Source organism: Nicotiana sylvestris, chromosome 10, assembly GCF_000393655.2.
Source record: "Nicotiana sylvestris chromosome 10, ASM39365v2, whole genome shotgun sequence".
NCBI classification, from domain to species: Eukaryota; Viridiplantae; Streptophyta; class Magnoliopsida; order Solanales; family Solanaceae; genus Nicotiana; species Nicotiana sylvestris.
In genome coordinates, this window is record NC_091066.1 from 63,322,699 (window position 1) to 63,341,484 (window position 18,786).

At 36.5% G+C, this 18,786-nt stretch overlaps 1 protein-coding gene and 1 long non-coding RNA gene across 13 annotated transcripts in view; one reads left to right on the forward strand and one right to left on the reverse strand.

Moving 5' to 3' along the window:
- LOC104224787 (MADS-box transcription factor 23-like) overlaps nt 1-13,937 on the forward strand; it is a 36,292-nt gene extending 22,355 nt beyond the window's left edge. For 2 of the 3 annotated variants that reach the window (XM_070160620.1, XM_070160621.1), the window contains exons 4-11: nt 3,679-3,697; nt 3,795-3,904; nt 6,986-7,047; nt 12,925-13,024; nt 13,099-13,140; nt 13,223-13,306; nt 13,438-13,589; nt 13,677-13,937. In XM_070160620.1, the coding sequence (XP_070016721.1) occupies nt 3,679-3,697; nt 3,795-3,904; nt 6,986-7,047; nt 12,925-13,024; nt 13,099-13,140; nt 13,223-13,306; nt 13,438-13,589; nt 13,677-13,692 (585 nt within the window). In that variant the 3' untranslated portion in view covers nt 13,693-13,937. The remainder of the gene's footprint in view (nt 1-3,678; nt 3,698-3,794; nt 3,905-6,985; nt 7,048-12,924; nt 13,025-13,098; nt 13,141-13,222; nt 13,307-13,437; nt 13,590-13,676) is intronic. The other variant, XM_070160622.1, reaches the window with a different exon arrangement.
- The window catches only part of LOC138880460 (uncharacterized), a 38,149-nt gene extending 19,625 nt beyond the window's left edge, over nt 1-18,524 (reverse strand). For 4 of the 10 annotated variants that reach the window (XR_011403129.1, XR_011403130.1, XR_011403123.1 and 1 more), the window contains exons 1-4: nt 18,412-18,524; nt 17,956-18,033; nt 14,134-14,221; nt 1,884-4,286 (exon numbers count right to left, since the gene is read on the reverse strand). This is a non-coding gene — a long non-coding RNA (uncharacterized lncRNA). Of the gene's footprint in view, nt 1-1,883; nt 4,287-14,133; nt 14,222-17,955; nt 18,034-18,303; nt 18,377-18,411 lie in introns of those variants that run through there. The other 6 variants (XR_011403131.1, XR_011403126.1, XR_011403125.1 and 3 more) reach the window with 6 other exon arrangements.
- Between the last annotated feature and the right edge of the window lie 262 nt (nt 18,525-18,786).

Below are 18,786 nucleotides of genomic sequence, written 5' to 3' on the forward strand. Positions count from 1 at the left end.
CATTGTCGATGTGGGACTCAACATCCCCTCTCAAGCCTAGGACTGGACATCTGTAGCGTGGACAATTATGGGGCCTAACATCGGAAAATCGGGATGGGTCCTGCTCTGATACCATATGGAACAACCCATCCCGCTAGTGATATTATCCGCTTTCGGCCTAGGCCTTCACGGGTTTAAAACGCGTCACTAGAGTCTAAGGCATGTCTACTTATATAGACAACATCTCTCTCGTATTTTGTTGATGTGGGATTTGCCTAGGGTGTTAAGGACTCAGTTTACCCCACCACCGTTCAAGGTTGCACGCGGAGTGACTCTGATACCATGTTAATAGGACATTGGGCCTAAATCAACTCCAAAAGCTAGCTCAAGAGGTGAGGATTGCCCAAGTCCATATAAGGAGACCATCCATCCCCTTCATTATCGATGTGGGACTCAACACTCCTATTAATTGTACATTATTTATGAAATACCAAAAAGAACTTCCTTTCATGCTAAAATCCTTAGGGTTCTCTTGTCCTCCAAGCATAGTGTCTAAATTAGAATACACTCTGAAAAGAACAAAGTGGTATGACCTCAGAAACAAAACCAGAGTCATAATTTGGTCTGCTAAGGAAAACAAAGAATAGGACTAGGCATTTGACTTTTCAGAAGATTACAAGTCGTGGCACTAGCAGGGAAAAAGTACATGACTTTAAAGCACTTATTTTTATAACTGTGGTGTCCGGGCCAACTTGCGTGCACCTCAACTAATTCCACAAGGTACCTCTTATCTTCCACCAACACAGGTACTGGGTAACTCTGTCCATCAAGGCTTGGACAGATGGAAAAAAATCACCTACTGTTTTTACCTCCGCTGGGATTTGAGCCTTTACAGCACATTATACTGGTATCAAGCTTTTTTGACAACGTAAAAGAATCAGGACTTTACAGCACATTCTTTCATGCATCTGCAGTCTTCTTGTTTGTTTTGTGCACTAAAGCATACATCTTATAAGCGTCTTTACTATAGAAAGCTTTGCTTCTTTGAGTGCCAAAATGTTTCTGCACATCTAAATTATCTTGACGTTCAATAGTATCCAAGTTTAAGACACCAAAACTGTTATTTTTACCTTATAACCGGAGGCGGAGCCAGAAAAATTTATAGGTTCTAAACTTGCTATCGAGCTCATAACTCGTCTTAGTTACTGGATTTACAATTAAATAACTATGCACATTTAATGAATTTCCTAACACGAATACAGGGTCTAAGCAAAAGCTACTGAGTTCGTCTGAACCCTAGGTGATACTCTAACTCCACCCCAACTTACAATAACAACAATAATTATGCCTCGATCCCAAGCAAGTTGGTTTCGATTATATGAATCATCACTTTTTCATTTAAGCTATGATAAGAATGGATCTTTGGCCTAACTCAACCCAAAAGCTAGCTTGTGAGGTGATGATTGCCCAAGACCATATAAGGAGACCAAGATACCCATAACCCACCGATGTGGGACACAACTCAACACCCCCCCCCTCTCATGCCCAGGTCTGCAACTGGAGCGTGGACAACATAAATGGGGGCCCAACATCGATAACAATAAATTGGGATGGGTCTGACTCTGATACCATGATAAGAATGGACCTTGGGCCTAACTCAACCCCAAAAGCTAGCTTGTGAGGTGAGGATTGCCCAAGACCATATAAGGAGACCAAGATACCCATAACCTACCGATGTGAGGCACAACTTAACAAGCTCAATTCTTGTTATCATTGTCCCAATTAAAAAAATAAAGTGATGAATAAGTTAAATATATATAAACAACTGTAATAATAACAATACTAATAATAGTAATAACAACAATATTAGAAGTTCTTCAACAAGACTTGAAAAGATACTCAACTGTTAGTAACAAGCACAAGCAAAATAGTAGGTCGTCTGTGTGAAGTTCTCCCAGGAAGACAGAGTCAAGAATCTATAGACAATAATAGTAAGGCTGCCAGCAGACCATTAGCATGACAAGAGAATTCTCAAGGACAATTTATACTAGCAAAATTAATAAAAATTGAATGATACCATGAACTTGGTTCCCAATTCTACAGAACTTGGATGCCAGCAGCTACACAGTATTCCAATTCTACCTCTCTTAGTTGTACCCGTGATCTGGATTGATTCCATGAACTTGGATCCCTGGATCATTGGATTATGATTCTAATATTGAGGACAAGAACATGCATGCAATGAAAGGATGCGTCAATCAATTCCAGAACCAAATGGGCATAGAGAATGGAGATCCTCATTAGCTGATACCTGTTCTACCATCCCCATTCCACCCCGTCTATTTGGAGAAATGGAGGAATGAACTAAAGATGGAACCTATGATGAATTTCATTAACGGCAAAGGACCAATACAATTCCATTAGCGTTGTGGCAATCGGAAGAAAATCTAGAAGAGTGGGAACATGCATATCTTCCACTACTGGAAGCACAACATAGCTACAGAGATGGTGCCAAGAAGGAAGACTTTATAATATAACAAGAAGAAAGCATCACAAATGGCTTAATGGATCATCAGGGAAGCAACTTTTATAGGGTTACTTCTGCAACTCCACTTTATTTCGTTATGGGAACTGAAACAGCAACAACAAAAAAGCACATATGAAAAAGACAAGCGACATCTATAAACTGGCAAGTGAAAAGAGTTGTCAAGGCATTCCCAGTAAAAAAGCTCTAAACTGTTTGAAACCGAGATAATTTCATCTTAAGCACAAACGACTTTGGCTTTGTCATTTAGGTATACATTGTAGGGCACCTAAGAGGGAGTAGATATTCATGCTAGCACAGGGCAGGAAGTTTGATGAACTAATGCAGGTCTAGCAATTGGAACAAGGACTTTAGACAAATTAATGTCCTCCCACAAAAGAGATAGACACACTTTAGATGCGCCAATCAAGAACCTTATGCAATGACTGCATTTATCACTAGCATTTTGGAAGCAATGGGAATACCATTTCATGACCTGTGCTCGACAAAAAGTAGCAAATAAGGAACGACACTCATATATTGATGAGTCTATTCTTTTAGACCCATCTGCTGTCTTCATACTGCAAATCCTGGCGATGACTACACACAAATGCTAAGATAAAGAAGCTCAAAATGCTCTTAGAAACATGCAAGTTTTTGACAGTTAATGGTTCGAAGGATCAGACGACTGTCCGAGAAACTTAAGAGCTTTTAAGTCATTCTGGTGCTTAGCACTTTTTCTCTAGGAACTAAAAAGTATCAGACAATATTTCGCAGCAGTTATCCTGGATTATGACCATTAGGGTCACTCCATTTCGTTAACAGTGGAATTAATCTCTTTACATATTTACCCTCTAATCATATCCCAGCTAATTAGTTTCGAATGTGGCACTATTGATGATGCAAATTGAAGCCTGTAAAGAATTATCTTCTAGAAGAGAAGATAGTAAAACCAAGGATGCTAAACTTTATACCAAGATGACAACAAACATGGAGCTGTTACAAACTACCCACTCGTTGCATTATCATAATGACATTCTGGGATACCACTGATTGAAGGTCTCTGGTTCAAACATTATCCAGCTCTATAAGAGGATAACGAACCTTAGCTTAGTCATGCCATCTTTCCACTATTTCGAGATTAATCATCTAATCCTTCTTTGCAATTGCTGCAGGGGAAACAGAAGTCAGAAGGTGTGTGTTATTTGGACTATGAGAAGCTGCAAGAGAATAAAAATTTCCATCAAAAAATAGTTCGTTCTGCTTTACAGATCAGTATTCAATGATGCAGGTCAAATTATAGGTGAAGAAAATGTGATTAAAGGGAAAATAACAGAAACTCTGGACCCTCACGTTTTCAGAAGTTACATGGCCCTGATACTACTGCCAAACCGAAGTGAGGTACCAGTCTCTTATATAGCTGCATTAGATCTCAGCATAACACAGAAACTCTTCCTGTGTTCTGGGGATTTTTATCTGGCAGAGTGCCATAATAGTTCAGTTGGAGCAAGGAGATCTGGAAATGGTTGTTCTGTATTTTCTGGTAAGATTGATCACAGAAGCAGCTCTTGACCCCTCTTATCAGGTGCCTTTTAACCCAAATATGACTGCTCCATGCTGCCATGATTTAGCATATACTGAGATTTGTCCTCATATGCTAATGCCACCATCATGACATCCAATGCTCATGTCTATGGCACTTATAACACTACACAAATTCGAGTACGAGCATCTCGTTAGAACTAGAGCATAAGTTCCAATCGGGATTCCAAGTCCTAATGTCCTGTACATCAAGAAAAGCAGAAAAGTTTACTATATTATAGGAACCTAAGCGATTCAGCTAATGCAAAAACCCTGAGTAAAAGGATGAGGCTAGACTTGACTGGTCACAATTTAGAGCTACATCTGAACCCAAGAGATACAATCTTGCAAATCCTTTTCCATTATAAGTCATACCATCATTTGAACCAAATGTCAAGTACTGTCAACTCACTGAAGATGCAACAACTTCCGGAGATGCAAAAACAATTAGCCAAAGGATACCCCGGCTCTCATGCTGCAAACCTAGATGCATGCTAATCATGTACCTTATACTCGAATCACTTAAATTCTCAAATAACTTAAATTCCCACAATTATTTGTTTAAATCAAAGAATAGAATAGAAGCGCCAACATGCAGAAACAGGGGTAATGGGTAGGAGCTAGTGTAGAACCCTAAAGACAGGCATACACAATTTGTTAAAAGATTCCCTTTTTCTCAAACTCAAAATCTTCATCCATGATAAACGTTGACCGATTTGGACTATCATACAAGAGTCGTCCATCTCATTCACTTTAACAGGTAATAACTAATTTAACAACCCCTTGCATTTCCAATTAATTTCACTCCTCCATAAGTCTAATACATTTTCCTGTCGAGAGAAAAATTCATCTTAATTTGCTATTTAACTACAGCAAGACAAACACAAGTCATATTTGGACGTAGATTAAATCTTCACCTCAAAATTCAACTGCTGGAGATTGGAACATAAATGGTTTTATGTATATTTTTCACCTTGATACCATGATATCACATATAATGCAATTACCTATTTATATAAAAACTTCTCAATACAACCTCAAAGTTACAAGGTGTAACAGAATATAATGGGACAAGTTCTTACTGTAACTAGAAAATAGAAAAATTATGCAAAGAATCACTCTGGTACTCTTCCCAGATACATGGCTTACCTACCCACTCACCATTCTTGGAAAAGAATCAAATCGAGGGTTCGAACGAGATCCAATTTTTAGATGTCTACCTCCTTATCTCTGGTGTCCAATTTATCTAAGTTGCTCCGACATGGCAGTTTAGGTGTCGTACCTGTGTCGACACGACGGTGTGGGTATGAGATCCGTACTGGATCTGGTCAAACAATTTCGGGTACTTTGACCACGACGGATGAAAAATTCGAGATGAGATACAATTTGGTTCCCGAAATCAGAATCCTAATAATTAGGGTAAAGTTGAAGAAAATAACATACATTTTCTAAGAAATCAATCCTTTACTTATCTACAACTTGAGAATAAAAAAGAAATCCACACTTTACAATCTATACTTAAGTATTTCACATAATTTCTCATAATTTAAAGACATTTTTTATATATTTTTTTTGAATTATTTTTAGCCGGATCCCTGCACCCGTATCCGTACTAGGATCCGTATTCCCGAATCCTAGAATTTACATCTCGAAGGATCCGATCTCTAGATCTGTACCCGTGTCGGACATCCGTACGAGTGTCCGAGCAACTTAGCAATTTATAACCTTAGATTCATTATAAATTCGCTGACCTATTAAACTGTATCTAGCCATAAAGAAATCGCAGCCTTGTGAGAAACTAAGCACACATGTGCACTTGCAAGTAAGTTACACACAATGAGGGACAACTTTTAAAAATAACACATCGACAATACCTATACTACAACTGTAGCTAGTCATCGTAAAAGAATTTGAGCATCAAATCCAAAATAGCAAGGCAATGAGTGGAGTAACTTGAGATCTTATAAACCATTTGGATGCCATAGGCTTTATATAACTCAACACCTTCCCGCACATATAACCTAATTTTGGAATTTACACTATGGACTTTAATATGAACTTACTAGCGAGAATGGATTTGTCGAAATTCGCTTCCGTACTATGTTAAAGAATTTGAGTACCGGCTCAAAAATACTAAAGTAATATATGAATTACCCCATAACCTTCATAAACACCTACATATGCCCTTGTATACTTGAATTAGGACATGTTATAAACTAAACACTCATTTACCAAACCAAAAAGAGGCCTTTTGCCTCGTCATGCTATCTCAATGCAGTGAAATTTATAGTCATCCATTCCAAGCCCCAAGGGTTCTATCTTGCACCAACAGATGTGGTTGCAACCTTAAGTTGTATTACTAGGTGAATGAAAGTACTAGATGACGAACCAATAGTGTCAATTGTCGTAAAAAAAAATTAAAATAATATAGTAAATACAATTCAAAAATGACTGTGAAAAGGACTAAATACTTTTACAAAAACAAATAGACATATTTTACTTTTGTTTGCTTTTGAAATAGTATTTTTTTTTTGGGGGGGGGGGGGGGGTTAACGTGATATAAATGCTAGAAAGCAACAGCAGCTCATTATTTTCTTTAAACCAATTTTGAAAGGCTTGTTATGGCTTTTGATAAGTGAAACGATCTTATTAACCTTGTCCTGTACCATCACTAAAAGAGCAAGAGATATGTGTTAGAAGATTAACTTATCACTATGCTTAGGCCACCAGAGAGATGGGTCATGAAAAATAAATCTAAGTAGCATCTCCAGTGGAATGTGGCAACAAAAGTTGAGCTTGGTTTGCTAGTAATTCTGCATTACTATAGTCATAACACAAAAAATCATCTATTGATTTCTCTTATTGAATAAATTTACAAATAGTATTTCTTTTTTGTTGCAGTTTTGGCAGAGGGAAGCTGCATTGCTGAGGCAACAACTAGAGAACCTGCAAGAGAATCATCGGTAAGCTCTTCTTAGCATAATTTTTCATGTTGTGAGTGAATAACTTATCCAACTACCAATAGGACTAAACTAAAGGCATGTTGACCATATTGTTAAATCCATAGGGTTGGACTTATTTTGGTAACTTGATGCTCCTTGTATTTTTATTTTAGTTGGTGAATCCCAAACCAAACCCCTCCACAGAGGCCAACAATGGAACTTTCCACTTTCCCTTAGGTGACTCGATCTCCAAACCTCTTGATTGGAATTGGAATGTCCGTGCCCAATTGGTGACTCGAATGCCCTTAGTCTTGGTTGGAATTGTAATACTCTCCTGGTGGCACTATTGATTTTTGAGAATTACAAGTGAATTCCTTTGAGATGAAGGTAGCCATTATCTAATATTGAAATACTGCTCCTCACAGAAGTCATCTCATTTAATAAACCGAAATCTTTCCTTCTTTGACTTCTTTGAATACCTAGTCCATTTTACTTGGAAAGTTTTTTGAAGAACTGTCCCCAAAACAGATTGTTTTCTTGAAATCAAACAAAAATGGTTTCCAAAAAACAAAGCAATTTAAGGTAGTTTTTTTTCCACAAAACTAGCACAAATATTCTTAAAAGCATATTTCTCAAAGGTAATAGTTAATACAAATACATAACGTTTCCCCAAATTACGGAACTTTCTCCAAAACCTAACTTCCAGGAATTAAACCAATAGCAAATCAAAATGTCACCTCAGAATCTTCTATTCCATTGAGTTATCTATTGGAGCTTTTATTGTTCCAGAAGAGATGAATTATTCCTTCACTAAACTACTTGTTATTTAACCGATCCAAAAAAAAAACACTTGCTATTTAGCTCTTAGCAATTTATCTCAAAATTTTATTGAAGTACTTTTTTTTTTTATAAGGTAATGTAAATTTCATTTAAAAAGTACCAAGAAGATACAGAAAGCATACAAAACTTCAGCACTGCCGAAAACTATTACAATCTCAAAACTTCTATAAAATCCACGTACTGATCTAAGTCTTCTACCAAACTTCCCCTACACCAAAAGTATTAAGTTATGAAGACGACTATTTCTAACACTAGCTAAATGATTCTGCTGATTTTCAATACTCTTATTTCTTTCCAACCAGATGGTCCAAAAGATGCAAAGTCCTCCAGATTTGCTTTAGATTTTTCCTGACTCTTTGATTCTGACCAATAGATCTTTCACCTTCTTTGGCATCACCCATTACACACCAGTCAAAGCAAGAAATAGATCCCATATCTGGCTTGTATAATTGCAATGCAAAAGAAAGTTGTTCTGCAGATTCCTGGGAATTTTCACACAAAGAGCATCTACTGCACAAAGGAGTTCCCCTTCTCTGCAACATATGTTGAGTTAAACATGCATTTCTAGCTAGTCCAGCCAAAGCAAGCTACTTTAGGAGGTGCTTGTGATTTCCACAATATCTTCCATGGCCAAGTCAAATCCCAGTGGCCTATTTGTTTTTGCAAAAGAGTATAACAGCTCTTTACTGAGATTTGCCATCTTTCCCAGCTGGCCAAATTTGAGAGTCCAACATACTAGCATCAAGGGTCAATGAATCCAGCCAATGTAAAAGTTGACCAATTTCATCAAACACCCAATCATTAAAATTTCTCCTAAAATTTGATCTCCATTCTTCCCCTGTATGACACTCTGCTACTGTACACTGTGTATTCCTGGTTAAACTATACAATGTAGGAAATTTGTTCATCAGCTTATCATCACCTAGCCAGACATCTGTCCAGAACCTGATTCTGCTTCCATTTCCCAGCTTTAATGAGATGAATTTCTGAAATTCGAGCCATAATCTACTTATTTGCTTCCGTACTCCAGTTTTCGATGGTATAGATACTGCACGAGGTGCTCAAAAGCCTTCTCTACCATATCTCATGTCAATAACCTGCTTCCAGATTTCCTCTCCACCATCATTGTATTTCCACAACCATTTGAACAACAGACTCTTGTTATGCAGCTTTAAATTTTTAACTCCTAAACCACCACCTTTCTTGTCGTTAATAACTTTCTGCCACTTCACCAAATGATAACTTTTTCCTCTCAGCATTCCCCTCCCAAAGAAACTGACTTCTCATGGAATCAAATTTCTTTTCCTCACTGACTGGGATGGGGAAAAGAGACATCAAATATGTAGGAATTCCATCCAGCACACTATTAATTAAAGTGAGCCTCCCACCTAAGGATAGATATTGAAGTACTTTACCTCCTAAGCTATCTTTTGAGCACTTTAAGCATCCTTCTATGAAATGCAGGCCCTGACTCCATTCCATTGAATTATCCCGTAGCTAAGGGCACAAGTTTTCTTTGCTTTTCGTTTTTCTTCTTGCTTGTATTTCCCAAACTCCACAATCAATATCGCCTCCTTTCCTCTCCTTTTTCTTTTCTTTCTTCCTCCTCTCCCGCACCACCAATAAACACCCTCAGTCCATAGCTTATTCTCCTTCTCATTTTCCTCTCTACATATTGGTGTCAAATAAAGATATAGAGATAAAGATAGAGATAAAGAAAAAGAAAAAGGAAAGCCTTGATAAGTTGTTTGCTTGTAGCGGGATAGTGTTTAAAAGAAGAAGAGAAGAGTAGCGGGTAAGAGATGAGCCAAGATAATAACCAAAAAGAGACTATCATGAAGGAATATAAAATGGAAAAGTCTCCTTCACTGTATGATGAAAGGCTAAACTCATGTAAAAAGTTGAGCAGGTAATGTTTGGGAAAGTTCTAGTACTAGATAGTTCAAGAAAACTACATGCCTTACTGTTGTTTATAAGTGGTAATTCTCTCACTCTATCTTCTCTCTAATTCTCTTCTTCATTAAAAGCCAGGTCTAATAAATCTCCTCCCATCGCCATCAGAATCAATAAGGAAACCATTTGTTCCAAACTTTGCTTCTGCAAGCCAGGGCATCGTTGCCACTCTTTCAGCCACATAAAAAGCCAAATAATCTCCACATCCTACAATCGAGCGACCTACTAATCCTGTGTTCAAGTGGACCTCCAAAATAGGACCAATTTTGGTGATTCATACATGATTTTGCTACGAACATATCCCAGCAGGACATAGGGATACTGGTTGTTATATTTAATTCCATCATTACAATCTTAGTTATGGCTCATACCAGATTATTATGGAGCAAACCACAATCATATCAAATGGAGATGTAAAGACGAATGTTTAGAAAATTCCACATCAAAATTGAAGCAACAGAAGATGTGCAACATTTGTCTTGTCTGCTCGAGAACATACATACATAAATGTTCGCTTCAATGCATTCACCGGTGCCAGAACAGATAAAAGGTATTCATGTGTAAGGTCATTGAGATCAGGTTCACTGCAAAATGAACGAACCCTGCAATAACCTTTAGGGGAGAATTATTTTCTTTACGTCCCTTTTTCCCGGGGGGTTGTACTTAATTGGATTTATATAATACTTATCTTTTTGAAACTAAATCTTATGAAAGCCTCAGCTACCAGAAAATTATACAGACCTCAGTTGCCAGTGACAAAGTAACATACATTCATCTACCAGTATAGTTGTGTTGGAATCAACAAAATACCTACTAACTACGTCACGAAATCTTTCCTGTTTCCTTAAAGTAACAACATGGGATAATAAACTTTTTCACTTTACTTGAATATAGTATAAGAAGTTCTGAACTGTAAGGTATAGCCTATTTTAGTTACTTCTTGAGACACGGATTTCTTTCCTCTGTACGGCACTTCTCTCATGCTCAGGCAATTAAAGATATTTTATTTCCTAGCACAAAGAGAGAAAAACAGCAGCACATAAACTAAACTTGTGCCAACAAAGGAAACTTCAAAGGTTCTACTAGAGGTAGGTGTGCAATGTGTAGGGATGCCCCTCTATTATCTTCATGGATGTTGACTTCCAAGGTACTTACTTATGAAGCAGGAATAACCAGAAAAATTAGGCCTTAATTTTCAACCACTTTTCCAGCAAACACTGAAGCGAACAGATTAGATAGCTTGAAACATTTTAGTTTTGAAATAAGAATGCTCAAAAACCCAAATGTCCACTCGAGACTCTCCCAAAAGTATCAAATCTGTAAGTGCTAACAGAAAGGCATTTAAGATCCTACCAGGCAGGTGGTGTTAGAAAATGAAAGAGCGATCTGGAGAAAATTTTTTAACTTTGGGAACACCTATTTATGGGGTTGAATATATTTCTCCAACATGGGACAGTATAGCTTAACATTCTAGCCTGGCCTGCCCCTTTAAACTCAAGGTGGGAAACCAACTTAAGTCGCTTATTTTGAATAAAACTTGGAACAGAATAAATTTACCTGAACAATGAATAGATTCCTGAATGGTGAATAATTGCCAAAAAATGAATGGGAAGAGACACCATAAGTCCATACCCCCCCCCCCCCACACACACACAAAAAAAGCCAGAGAAAGTTATGGTTTATGTGCAGCACACACAGAAGGAAACCTATCCTCAAACACGAGAAAGAAAGGCACTATGAAAATTTTCCCAGACATCACCAGTGTAGCAACCAACTCTTAAAGTGGCAGTTGAACAGTAACCAAGTGGTGCCTAAAGAGAACAACAACCGCAATATTGGCAGGAAAGATGTCTACAAAATTTCTTATAGCATGCAAGCCCAAAATAGTGGCAGGAAAGAGATGTGATTCCATGCCACTGATTACCCCAAGAACAATGATGAGAAAAATTTAAAATCGTTAAAGGAAAAACTTTGGTAAGGTGGATGTTGTTAGGGTCAGACAGCTGGACGAGAAAGTGACTTAGGTCTATACTATGATCGTGGAGTCTCTCATAACCAGCGAGAATATGAGAGATATTCTAACTAGGCATTGATATATTTAGAAGAAGATACACATACCTATGGTGCAATAAAACTTACACCAACATTCTACCAAGTGTTGCATAACAATAAAAAAGGATGAGGCATTCCCGTCGAAATATACTTCTTGAAATACATTCACTACCCTTAATCGATCAAGGGAAACTCAAATGACTAGCCACTGTATTCCCTCGACAAGAATTATATTAAGCAACAATTCACAATGAACACAGAATCTCATATTAATAAACTGTTAGCATGGACTTAAATGGAAAACCACCTTATACTTAATATATTACAGTACAAGGTAAACGGGCGGGTAGGATATGGTTCGGGTCAAAAACGGGTAATAAAAATGAATAAATTATCCAACCCGACCCATATTTAATACGGATAAAAAACGGGTTAACCGGCGGATAATATGGGTAACCATATTATCCATGACTTCTTGCATATGATCAATTTTGGGAGAATTCTTAGTCTCCCTAACTTGAGGAACCCCCAATTTGAGGTTTTACAAATGTAAAAGTTAGACACATTGGTTATCCATTGGTTATCCATTTTGTAAATGGATAATATGGTTCTTATCCATATTTGATCCGTTTTTAAAAAGTTTATTATCCAACCCATTTTTTAGTGATAATATGGGTGGTTAACTGTTTTCTTTTAACCATTTTGCTACCCCTAATTATAACAATTACTCTATAGTAAATCAGATGCAGATCTGGGAGGACTGCACATGATGTGCCTCACCAGTATAAGCTTACAAAACCACTAAAGTTGGAGACTGTGACCTAATCATTGATAAGCTAATATCATATGGTATTGCGGATATCTGTGGGAGCTCAAACTGTCAAGTTCGTCACACCAAAACACCACGTATTGTGTAGCTATAGCTTTTTTTTTCTTTTTTTATAAGTCAATATAGTTACTTCTAGAAGCGAAATGAATACTGCTAGTCTGTAGTTAAGTCATGGATATTATGTTAAAGGCCTAGATTGGCTTAAAAGATTGTTTCTCCTGCAGACAAATGATGGGTGAAGAGCTATCTGGACTGAATGTCAAAGATTTACAAAACTTGGAGAAGCAACTCGAAATGAGTCTTCGTGGAGTCCGTATGAGAAAGGTATGAACTTTCACCTCCAAATGTCCCATATATTATTGTGTATAAATAGTACTGACGACCACTACTTTCTGTAGGACCAAATTATGATTGATGAGGTGCAAGAACTAAACCAAAAGGTCAACCACATAACTGCAGCCACTTGTTGTCATTATCCTATGAATTTCTCTGAGAAGCTAAACTCCATCTGTTTCAATGCAGGGAAATCTCAGCCATCAAGAAAACATGGAACTTTATAAGAAGCTAGACCTAGCTCGTCAAGAAAATACGGAATTGTATAAGAAGGTATCGATGTATATCCCTAGAAAAGATTTCACTTACGCTAGTAGATAATAATTTCCTAGTGTATTAAAAATCAAGACGAAAAACTTTAGTCATTCTGCTTCAAAAAAATTTCATGTTCTGCCGGAAATCAGGTTTATGGAACTAGAGATGCAAATGCAGTGAGCAGAAATGCCATGAGTTCAAACAGTTTACGCGTCAATGAGGACCCTCATGCACCTCTCCATCTCCAGCTAAGCCAGCCTCAGCAACAACACTATGAAACACCAGGAACTACAAAATTGGGGTAATTTTCACGTCCATATAATTTGAATGCACCAAACAAACTCCCACTATCTGGACCCTTGATTCTTGTCTAACTGGAATGCTGCAGGCTATCACTGCATTAGTGGAGTTGATGCAGACTGCCATTAAGCTCTCTTCTCGATCAAGTACTCCATGCTCACGAATATATGTTAAAATTATTAAGGACTGGTATAGAACCCGTAGATGTAAGGGGAAAATTGGTCAATTGACCTGGTAAATGCTAGCAAGTTGGTATGTAATAGGTATCCACAAAACAGCCACCCAAATCATGTTTAACTATGAATAAAGAAAATGTTAGCACAGTTAATGTTCTTTGACTGTCTTGATACTTCATGCTTATGATGCATATGCCTATTAGTTAGGAATGCACTTAATCTGACAGATTAAAGCTAAATATAAATACTATGCAGAAAAACTTATGCAGACAACAGTAGCATCTCAGATAAAATACTCGAGAAAAGCACCAGAAGCAAACAGAATAAGAGCAGACCAAAAAACTGACCAAAGAGTACACTAAGATATACCTAAAAGCTGCATCAATATGCATTGCAAAAGCATCATCAAGGAGATACTAAACTCATATTCACATCCATGCCGACTTTCAGCATCTACCTAGAAAAAGAACATGTAACAGTAATATTGGTAAAGTCCTACCCAGCAAAGATGAAAAACATCAGTTAATGAATTCTTATAGTGGTAGGTCACTGAAAAAGAAGAAAAGAATGAACTACATGAAAGACTAAATGATGGGGAAATATGCACGGCGAGAATTAGATCAGTTCAGTGCACGAGATATGCCCCGTAAAAGTGATCACCACATTCTTAGCTAGTTAAAGTGTTGCTTAAATGAAGTCATTTTCTGGATTCCAAAGATATCGGACTGGCATCCAATAAATGCCATCTCAATGTACTACAAAAGCCAAAGTTACCATAGAAATTTCAGTTTACTATCACAAGTTTGAGATTTGGTTCAAAATGCCATCTCTATTGAGATAATCCGCCACTCAAGTGAAATTGCATGTCATCCTAGAGTTAAACAATATGGCAAAAACTATTTTTACCCCTAGCCACTATTCTGGAAAGCTAGAGTAGACAATCACGTTTCTAATAATTTTCATGGGCAAGGAGTGATGGATGAAAAGCAGCATGGATAGAGAAGCACGTGCCATTTTTTTCATTTTAATTTTTTCATCACTTAACCATGCAAAATAATGAGCAGCCCGAATGGCATCCCATAAGATGCGTGACTTCATCATGTGACAAATTAACTGAAGTTGATATGGAGATGAACACAATGGATTAACATCCATATCTCAGGAAAAAATCGAAGAATTGTTTCAAGGGTACTAAGATACTACAAGAAACTGATGAAACAATTACTATTTATTGACTTGAATATGTGGACTCTGCCTCAAATAATTCGTCATAACTTTTTTTTATCAAGAATCAATTCAGCCAAATTTCGGTTAAGACAAAGAAAATGCAAAAACAAAACAGTAATCTCAAACATTTTATACAGGACAAATATATTCTGAAACTATGTGAAAGTGAATTATATGCTAACATAAGTTTGAACTTTAAGGTGTTTAACATATGTTAAATACAAAAAAATCAAAATTTTTAGTGATCCGATAACATCAACATCTACTACAATAATGGTACTACAATAATAACATCAACATCTACTATTTATTGACTTGAATATGTGGCCTCTGCCTCAAATAATTCGTCATAACTTTTTTTTATCAAGAATCAATTCAGCCAAATTTCGATTAAGACAAAAAAAATGCAAAAACAAAACAGTAATCTCAAACATTTTATACAGGACAAATATATTCTGAAACTATGTGAAAGTGAATTATATGCTCACAGAAGTTTGAACTTTAAGGTGTTTAACATATGTTAAATACAAAAAAGTCAAAAATTTTAAAAGGATATAACTATCGATTAGTATTGTATGATGCAATTAAATTTATAATCTAGTCAAAATATAACAATACATCCAAAAAAATTCACGGCATCATGAACTATGCACACACCTTATCACAAGAGTCCACATCTATAAAAAGCTTTCCAAAAGGAAGTATAGCAAAGACAAAGGTTAGGTGTTGCTTCTTGTCCTAGCATGTGGTTTATACTTACGTATAAGGTAAAATGCATTTACTTTAATAATATGGGAGCAACATTTTCTAAGAGAAAATATAAACAGGTAATACTAATAGGATCACTAAGATTTTGCCATCTTATGTGATCCGATAACATCAACATCTACTACAATAATGGTACCTCAGCCCTCTTTGTTTCTACCTACCAATATGAATCAATTTCCCAAATTCAGGCAATAGGATCATGTGGTCAGAATCAAAATTTTAACAACATATAGTAAACTAGAACTTAACTATGGATTGGAATAGGGAGAAACACAAATTGAATGAAAAACCAAACTACACCACTTTCCGAAGATCTTTTCCTTCTCTCGTGAATCAAACATCAATTGCAACGATTTGATGGATGACTCATTTGGATAGATGTAGATGACCCCCCCCCCCCCCCCGAAAAAAAACCCTCTAGAGACATAGTAAGAAGTTTTCTCCTCATACTGCTCAAGAAAAATGATTGATTCGAGGTTTGGTCGGTGTAATCTGTATGGAATTCTATCTAATAAACGACAAATGGGTCCATAAATTGAATGCAAACACATAACTTTGGGCATCATATTAGTTACTGAGAAGCAAAAATTTCCATGGTTTAACTTTAGATTTTTTTGTGTGGAGCAAGAAAGTATTTAAACAAATAAATTAACTATACAAGATGAATTCTTACTTGCAATGAAGAAGCCTAATTTATTTATTTATTTATTTTCATGATGGTGGTTTGTGGAACAACTTAGAATGCGTTTGGGCATAAAAAAAAATTCCTTTTTTTCCGAAAAAATTTCACTTTTTTCGAAATCAGCGTTTGTTCGTAAAATTTTCAATTTTCACTTGAAGATGCATTTTGGAAATTTTTGAAAATTTGAAAACTCTAAAAAGTTGTTTTTCAAAATTTTCACTCAAATCACTCACAAAACTTCAAAAACAACCCAAACTGAAATTTATGTCCAAACACAACTCTAAATTTCAAATACCATTTTCACTTGAAAAAAAATTTCACCATTTTTTGGAATTTTACAATTCTTATGTCCAAACGCCTACTTAGGCCATCTTGACTAATTCATCGGGTTTATGTTATCTCCCACCAACATAGGTGTCAGATAATTCGCACAAAGAACTCACCTAGTGTCGTCTTTGCTGGAGTCGAACATTGGTTCTCAATTTTGTCACTCCAACTCTTTGATGGCAAGACGACTCCCCTTTGAAGCTATAGGGGCCTTATTTCATTATAGCGCAAGAATAAAGAAAGACCAAAGATCTGATATAATCAATATAGGGAAAGTCTATTGGATTACGAGATCCTACATCACTAACTTGAAGGAAAAAAAAAACTTGCAATATGTCAAAGACTCCCAATCAAGGGTACCTTGGCGTCGAAAAGTTTACTAGATGCGAGTTGGTATTCTAGTCCATCTTCTAGTACCAGACCATTGTTGTGAAGCTGCCCGTGTTCTTTTAATATGTGAAGCCACTTGAAGTTACATGGGCTCGTACCATCGGCGGATTGAATGTACATGTTGTGAGTTCTAAAAGATATATATCTAACTCTATCTATACTTGGTTTTCTTTCTATACTTGTTTTTCATACATAGAGTTCGTGAGTTACCATATTTCCAAAGGATTATTATTTCAGATAATGTCCACAGGAAGGAAAATGCACCACCTACACAACCATATAGCAGAGCACCAAGATTATACCACACAGGCATAAAGCATGATTATCTCCTGCTCTAACGTACAACCATTTTATATATCAATATATGGTTCTTCAAACTGGAATGATATATCAATAGCAATAAACGAAACAGAAAAACAAACAAAAAAAAAAGAAAAGTTTACATGTGACAACAAATATGCAGGCACCAAATATTCAACAACCATCAGTACTGTACCACTAGTAAAACTAATACTCCAGTACTCCTAAAGCTTAACATTGAATACAAAAATGATGCTTCTTAGAATCCTTAAAGAAATGAAACTCCAACAACTCTGAGCACAGGTGGATCCAACCCTCGGGTTTGAACATATGTGTGTGTGCGCGCGCTCTCTCTCTCACTGAATTCAAAACTGAATCAACATATGTGAGTAAGCTAGAGTTTTTACGAGCAAAAAGTAATAAAACTAAATAGTGCGTGCTACAAAAGCAAATTATTTGATCGACTACTATACAATGAAAGAAGCGACATAACGGACCTGAAAAAACGAAGCGATGGCTTTTCCGTAGTTGCTAAAGTCGTGATTACAAATGATGTATATTTCCCAACTTAAGATCTGCAAAAGTTCCAAAAAGAAACAAAACATTAAAATAAAAAGGGATACAAGTTAACAAAAATTATGTTACTAGCAAAAGAATTATGTAAAAAGCCTAAAGATATTGAATTTCGCATTTGTGATGTCAGCTGTGTTCTCTTGCGGAGCTTTTCTCAGGAAATAAACAGCAAAAGCTGAATTGAATCACGCCATTAGCATGCATTACAATTTCATATAGTGATTGATTGAACGAAAGAAGAAGAACGTTTAACAGAAATTGCAATTGCGTACTAAATCAAACAAATTGAGTAGAAGATGTACGGAATTTTGAAGAAAGAGAGAAGGATTTTCGATTGCATTTCGCTTCAGAAAGGGAGACAGGAAGAGTTGCGTTAATACCTAACAGTAAAAGAGGTTCGATAGAGATGGCGAGAGCGGTCAGAGAAGATTGAATGGGCAGAGAGACGTTAATAAATATCTTAGGTGGAGAACGGGCTTATATACGGATGAATGAGGGTACCGATGCGGGGTATGAGTGTGGGGGTCGGGTTTATTTTAGGAATTTTTACCCAAAAATGTTTAAGGTTCGATATAATTACATTTAGTATACCTAATTATCAATTCTATACTATAAGATTTTTTAACTATATGTTAATTGTACCTTCTATCACTCCTATATTTATGGTACCGTATATTCTTCCAAATCTCTCCCCCCCCCCCACGTTTCTCTCTCCCAACCCCACACCCTCATCCATGTATTACCACACACCTAGA